Here is a 7,431-nt window from a genome sequence, read left to right as displayed (position 1 = left end):
CAAGACGTCACTCGACATGGTTGGAGTCTACGTTGTCACTGACAGCTGTCTGCACTCCACTGCGCCAGTTAGTGAAACGCAACCACTGACAACGCCACTAGAATGTATGTAGTAGGAGGCTGAAGTAAGTGTTCAAAAAGACTCAAGTAAAACGTATACTCATTCAAAGTGAGACGAGACTCAGCGGTGCATATTATGTTTGAAATCAAACCAACAACAAAAAAAATGCTTTATATGATCTGTATTCCTTTCAACAAGAAAACACTTTAATTTGACAGGTATTTCAATTCATAACATAACAAGCGGGTATTTTAAAAAAGTAGCCATGAAAGTTGACAAAATTGTAACGTCTGTAAATATGCCACGCTGAACAATATCACAGCAGGAATCATTGCAAAATCATTCTAAAACCGTACAGTGTAAGTCTCAGGCTTTGTGTGAAAATGAATGGTCATTGAAAATGACCTAAGCACAAAGATGCAATGCAGTAGAGGATGCTCTGACAATGCGGAAAAGACGTCAGATGACATTCAATAACATATAGGTAAGAATAACAGTGTTTGTTTCTTCCTTCAACATGTGATTTTCAGTTCATATCATTTCATCATTCATATTTTTTAAATGGACATAAGCCCATTTACAAGATCCCCCCCCCCCTCTCTTTCTCTCTCTCTCCCTTGTATCTCACAAACTGTATATTCTCTCTCTCGATCATTCTTCCATCCACCCTGTGTCTTCAAGCAATCACGTTCCAGCCCATAATACTCCGCTCCATCAGCGCTGTTGCCGTGGTCCAGCCGAAGGCTTCTCTCTCTGTGTCCTCCGGGGTGGACCCTCTAGTGTGCTGGGAAATACATGTGTTACAACATTAAACCTGACGATGTATCACTAACTACTTTATATTACATAGTTCCATGTATTTGAAATATTATTTCCATAGCTAGCAAACCTGATTCAACTTGTAAACTAATCATCAAGCACTTGAATGGGCAAATCAGGTGAGCTAGTTCAGAGCTACAACAAATTGTAAAGGGGGAGGGTTTGAAAACCACTGGTCTACGTGACTCTTCAGGAATACACCGTGTGCAGAAATTCCCGTCTATGATTCTACTAGATAGAGCAATAGAGTAGCTACCGGTTACACTGGCAGTAGTCGTTGGACTTCAGGGGCACTCTGATGTTCTTCATCTTCCGGTCTCTTCTCTGAGGGAGAAAAACATGTATTGTCTTTCTCGTTCATTTGCTGTTAAGCACTCACTCCACCTGAACGTAACTAAATCAATAATGAATTGGGTTATAGACATAGCCGTGGGAAGTATGGGTGCTGAGTGTGCTGCAGTACCCACTGTAAAAATCTGAATTTAAAAAATATATGAATAATAATATACTGTCTTTTCTCACAACTTCAGTGCACTAGGCCTTTACTAGTCCTGTATTAGCAGACCGATACAGCTTTCTATTGCGCTGACAATATATATATTGTTTAAGTATATATTGATCTACATATGCTTATAGATCACTTTGGTTTCTAAGTTTGGCAGTGACATTTTCATTGATCCCTCCCCTCTAGGCTGTCTCCTCACCTTCATTATTTTGTTCCTGCGGTGCAGGAGAACAATGGTCACCAGGAGTAAGACCCCCACCAGGCATCCTGCTCCCACTGCCACCCACACCCACAGGCTTAAGCCCAGCATGGGCACCCACTCAACGGGCTGCTGGCTGCCTTTGGTACCTGAGAGACACACAACCAGGGAGCACCTCAGTGAAGACCTCGGAAGTGGCAACTAACCCTCGAAATCGTCGTATTGACGTCAATGCACGGTTGACTCGAAATTTGGCATTTGTGGAAATAGAATTTACCATAGTTGCTTTTGTGAATAATTTATTTTATTGAATCACTTTAGATTAATGAGAAACAATACCGTTTTATTTTTTGTAACAACCCCTCCTCCCGTCCTGAATTGACCAATGTTAAGGAGAGATTGAATAAAGTAGGAGCTTCCAATACCTTTACCATGAGGAAAATGAAACAATGAATCAGTAGTCAGTGTTCATAAAGTAGAGATACTCACAGTGATGGCAAGTAGTCACTGTGTGTACATCAGAGTTAGGTCCACTGTGCCCCTGCCCATCATATTGGCCGTCATTCGGCAACAAACCTGGGAGAGAAAAGACAAAAGCATTGTTATATTCATTACTGCCATGGTTGTATTGGGGATGCTACCACCTATTACCTACTTCTCACGTTGATGGTCTGAGTCTCTTTGTGTGTCTTCTCATCCTGAGTAATCTGACATGTCCATTCTCCTGTGTCTGACAGGGCCACAGAGCTGAAAGAGACATTCCTAGAGCCAGGTCGTCCAGGGGCCCCTTCCACCTTTCCACCTGGACTAACCCACTCCACACTGGGCAAGGGATCCACTCCTGTCACCTGGCACTCGAGGATAGCATTGTTGCCTTCGTTGAGTTCATTGGAGGGGTGGACCTTGACTGGTTCAGACAGGGGAGGGGGGAGAGGGAGAGGGAGGAAGGGAGAGGGAAAATAAAGAGGAAGGGGTAGAGTATGAAAAGAAAGCGAGGTGGAAAAGATAGGGAGGGAAGAGACAGAGGGAGAAATGTCTAAGGGGAACACAGAAGCTTTAAATCTTTTAAATACTTTGAGTATTTGCTTTAGCCTGCCTTGAGTGCTAAGTGGGTGAGGATTGCACTTTTGAGACGTTTCTATTGGTTCCATTGCAACATGGAAGCTCAATCAAGCACAGTTACAGCATTTGAAATGATTTCAAGTAGTATTCGAACCCAGATTTGCTTGGGTGGTGTCATTCAAATGTACTAGCAATAACAATATCACTTCACTATCACTGCTATAAAAACTGCTAGTTTGCAGGACTGGTGTCCACATTCACTTGCTGGACACCCCCATAACCCTATGATGAGTGACACCTGTGACAATGTCGAGTCTGTGATCCATATCTTTCCCGTCCACCTTACAGATGTAAAGTCCGGCGTCACCATCATTTAGAGCAGAGATTTCCAGCCGGTCCCGTCTCACTTTCGCCCTTTCAACCATGGGAGCATTTCCTGACATGAGGAAAAGACAAGGACTATAATGAACACGTACAAAACAGCATTTTTTTTACTGCATAAGACCTATGCAGTATTTTAGGAAACACTTATTTTTAGTGCTACTTTTTAAAATTTAACTAGACAGGTCAGTTAAGAACAAATTCTTATTTTCAATGACAGCCTAAGAACCTGCCTGTTCATGGGAAGAACAACAGATTTGTACCTTGTCAGCTCGGGGTTTTGAACTTGCAACCTTTCGGTTAGTAGTCCAACGTTCTAACCACTAGGCTACCCTGCCACCCCTTTTTTCATGAAATAACCAATTTATTTATTTGTAATGAGCTCTTTTCTATCCACCTTTCCGCTCTTTGCCATTCTTCCCAAAATAATCCACGATGAGCACAGATTTACTTCCACCCACAGCTTTATGACTCCACTCCATATCCTTGTTAGACGTCTTGACTCCACAATCAATATTAACAGGCAGACCAATTCTCTTGTAGATCACCTCACCCACCACATGGAGAATACACAGGGCTGAGTGGAGAGAGAGAGAGAGAGAGGGAGAGAGAGGGAGAATAAGAGAGAGAGAGAGAGAGAGAGAGAGAGAGAGAGAGGGAGAGAGGGAGAATAAGAGAGGGAGAGAGAGAGAGAGAGGGAGAGAGGGAGAATAAGAGAGGGAGAGAGAGAGAGAGAGAGAGAGAGAGAGAGAGAGAGAGAGAGAGAGTACTGCAATCACTTTATTATTATTAAAGTACTTCTGCTACTAGAATTATAATATATTATTAACTTTCCATTTCAATAAAGCATACTGAATTGTAATGTAATTGATAGAGAGAGATGTATCTGTTTATTTATTTTCCCTTTCATACTTGAACTATTTGCACATTGTTACAACATTGTACATAATAATATTAATAATATTATAATAATATAACATTTGAAATGTATATATTATTTTACAATTTTTTTTTTACAATTTTTGTGAGTGTAATGTTTACTGTTCATTTCTGATTGTTTTATTTCCCTTTTGTTTATTGTCTATTCCACTTGCTTTGGCAATGTTTCCCATGCCAATAAAGCCCTTTGAGTTTAATAGAAAGAGAGAGAAGAGACGTGTGTGTGTGTGTGTGTGTGTGTGTGTGTGTGTGTGTGTGTGTGTGTGTGTGTGTGTGTGTGTGTGTGTGTGTGTGTGTGTGTGTGTGTGTGTGTGTGTGTGTGTGTGTGTGTGTGTGTGTGTGCGCGTGTGTGTGTGTGTGTGAGGGGTAAAAGTAAGAGTAAAATGAATACAACAACATTTTAAATTTTCAATCATGTAGTGTAGATCTTTACCCACCGAACACAAACCAGGAGAGAGTCTTCATATTGGACCTTTTATCTGAAATCTGGAATGCAAATTTAAATTACATTCATGCAGTCAAAATGCATAGAACATTTTAAAGAGAGATTGACCGTTTTGAAACATATAAAATGTCAAATATATTCTATAAAAATTATCTTTGTTTGGCTTAAGTATATTTCTAAGTAGAGTTTAATCTAGGCTTTATGTTCTTACATGTGCTTCTGTTTGAGCGAACTTGTGGTTTCTAACCACATGGCTACTTCCTCTCTCTCTCTCTCTAACATTTATATATGTATAAAAAACTAAAACATCTGTGAAAAAAAGTCAAAAGAGTCAAATGTTTATTTGCATGACTAGAGATGTGATGATAGTTTTCTGAGCAGGGCTAGATTATTTTCTATCTTTTCATTATCTTCAGAACTTACTCCAAACATTTGACACATTTCAAAGGAACAGGTAGATCTATATATATATATAATAACATGAATACGCATATAGGCCTCTCTAACCGATAACAACAAAAACATATGTAATGAACTGTGATTGAGTATGTAAATATGTATAATCATCATCATCATTATTATCGAAACACTCAAATATGAAAATCATTAGTCTATATCAGAGCAAAATACAAATAACTTTTTGCCCTACCTCATAGATCAGGGATAGAAGTCCCAGTAAATAAATTAACTGAAAATCGACAACAAAGGTGGTAAATATTCTAATTTACAGTATAATATTAGTTACATATCTTCAAGAATGATATCCCTCTGAAGATGGTTTATTGAATAACAACAAGTGATCTATCACTCCACAATTGTTTTAGTAAATAGTAATTATATATAATTAACTCATTTTTCCCTATTTGTTTAATTCAGATTGATCGTAATAACTTAATTTATTAGAGCTGTATTAGTAGTTGGGGCAATGCTTTCCCACTTAACAATATTCACCTTTTGCTTGAGCAACTTAATTAAATGGAGACCCATTTATTTATAATGATACCGTATCGAAATCGGCATTTCATACTTTATCAGGTGTTTGATATCGATGTAATTCTTAACACTATATTTGATCACTTTAAAATATTCAATTATTCCACAAAGCCTATATCTGAATGCCATGCTATTCACAGAGGTGAATTATAGGCTACTTTAAAATGTACTAATCATCTTTATTATGAACCACCTGTAATCGAATGAAACATTTGACAAAATTACATTAGCCTAATAATTCTTATATTCGTATCATTGTGTATCATCTCACTCGGATTAACTCACAAACAGTGATAGGCGACAGGCCATTATTGTTAGATATTGTGTAGGCTATTGAGTAGGCTGTTAATCTATGGTTGATTTATTGGCAAAGAAGTAGCCTAACAAATAAGAATATGGCTAAAAACATAGATGCCTGCTCGATAAGAGCCTATCCTATAATATCTCATCGATGTACTATTGATCAAGAGCTATTCATTTGCTGTAACTATTATTATTTTTATTTTTCTTTGTGTGTTATGGAACATTATAATAACCTACTGATGATTGTGGTGATTCAACAGTTTTAAGGCCAGGCTGAAATGACATTTTTGCATCTACCTATCAGTTTTGAGATTTGTTGGTGTTTTGGTCAGATAATATTTGTATTTTCAAAACTTGATGATAATTGAGATTTTCTTTAGTTAATCATACTACCATCATAAACATTTTAATGCATTTTAAACACTTTAAAATCGACATACATCAATATTTTCAAACGCTCGCTACATTAAATGACAGGTAATTTAAATGTCCATTTCATAGAGAATGTCACAAACTGGACTGACTATGTTTAGTAACTTACTTTGAAGAGATGGTGATTCGGTCTAAATAGGCGTTTGGTAGTCTAAGTCAGACTCTTCCCACACCCCAACTAAGAAGCATCTGCGTTAATCACATTTTAGTCCGGTCCGGGAGTGTCTATACAAAATGACTCCAAAATATTTAGGCTGGTTTCGTCCAGAAAAATGGATCTGCGCAATATGCAAATATGAAATACTGCCTAATTTGCATAATTGTAAAACATATTTCTGGAGAAACGTAATATCATTTTAAAAATTATATTTGTGTCTAAATTCAACCGGTAAAAGTTGATTATCCTTCCCCTCTCCCTTCAACATTTCCCACGAAATAAAAATAATAAAGCTCCTCTCCTCTCTGGGTAAGAAAAACATATAGCCCAAGCAACGGAACTAGCTCCGACAAGCATATGGGAACATTAATATTACCTGATCTGATTTGTAATTCACCTGAAATTGATTCTCAAAACGTCTTAGGTTACAAAAACCTGGAAAAAAAACACTTTGTCCTTTCGCGAAAATACACTAATGAGTATGCTTTGAGGATAGTGACGGAGTAGAGCGGAAGAGATCGAGAAAAGCGTCTGCACTTTGGAAAGATTGTGGGTTTACGCATGCTACTTGCCTGCGCCTTCTTTGCAAACTCCTTATTTGATTCTGTATTCACCTTCCACCAGTGACCCAACTTCAACTTCATGGGCTCCTTACTAAAAGTCCAATCTGCAAAATGTGCTGTATATGGGAAACATTGCATTTGCGCAGAATGACTGCATATAACTAACCAGTATCGTGACATACTTTTTGTGATTATCCTTTATGACGTGAATTTAACAGTAATACCACTTAAACGTCTCATGTAAATATAGTATGTGCTTTTGCATTATCAATAGTAGCCTACTTTTATTAATGTCTACCTTATAAAACCACACTATTAAACCAAATAAAAGTAGGATATAATATTTTTTCTGGCCTATCAAAATAAATTGAATGGCAAAACTGATATTCAATGAGATGGCCTTGGGTCTTCCAGGCATGTGGCCATGAAGATATACACACCTGAAAGACTACTAAATTAGTTCTTAGAAGAGCATAGTAGCAGCAAACATAAAATGGGTCAAAATGTAGTATGGTGGTCCCACTCCCACCCTGTGATGAAGACAAGACCTATGGTTGCACTCTCACTACGTGT

General features: G+C 38.0%; 1 protein-coding gene across 4 annotated transcripts; it reads right to left on the bottom strand.

Moving 5' to 3' along the window:
* Positions 1 to 233: 233 nt before the first annotated feature.
* Positions 234 to 6,857, bottom strand: cd4-2.2 (CD4-2 molecule, tandem duplicate 2). Of its 4 annotated transcripts, XM_021581510.2 has the most exons (10): positions 6,248 to 6,583; positions 5,060 to 5,098; positions 4,403 to 4,451; positions 3,424 to 3,603; positions 2,944 to 3,081; positions 2,239 to 2,490; positions 2,073 to 2,159; positions 1,584 to 1,732; positions 1,136 to 1,203; positions 234 to 844 (listed from the first exon to the last, which is right to left on the bottom strand). In XM_021581510.2, the coding sequence occupies exons 3-10, from the start codon at positions 4,428 to 4,430 to the stop codon at positions 775 to 777; spliced, it is 972 nt and encodes a 323-aa protein (XP_021437185.2). In that variant the 5' UTR covers positions 4,431 to 4,451; positions 5,060 to 5,098; positions 6,248 to 6,583; the 3' UTR covers positions 234 to 774.
* Positions 6,858 to 7,431: the final 574 nt, after the last annotated feature.

The sequence above is a fragment of the Oncorhynchus mykiss genome, chromosome 3, assembly GCF_013265735.2.
Source record: "Oncorhynchus mykiss isolate Arlee chromosome 3, USDA_OmykA_1.1, whole genome shotgun sequence".
NCBI classification, from domain to species: domain Eukaryota; kingdom Metazoa; phylum Chordata; class Actinopteri; order Salmoniformes; family Salmonidae; genus Oncorhynchus; species Oncorhynchus mykiss.
This window is presented reverse-complemented; position numbering and strand designations above follow the sequence as displayed.

Coding starts and splice junctions, on each gene's coding strand:
- cd4-2.2 (XM_021581518.2), bottom strand. CDS start 4,430: ATGAAGACTCTCTCCTGGTTTGTGTTCG. Junction 3,082..3,423: donor GAATGGCAAAGAGCGGAAAG/GTGGATAGAAAA, acceptor TCCTCATGTCAG/GAAATGCTCCCATGGTTGAA. Junction 1,204..1,583: donor GCAGGAACAAAATAATGAAG/GTGAGGAGACAG, acceptor TTTCTCCCTCAG/AGAAGAGACCGGAAGATGAA.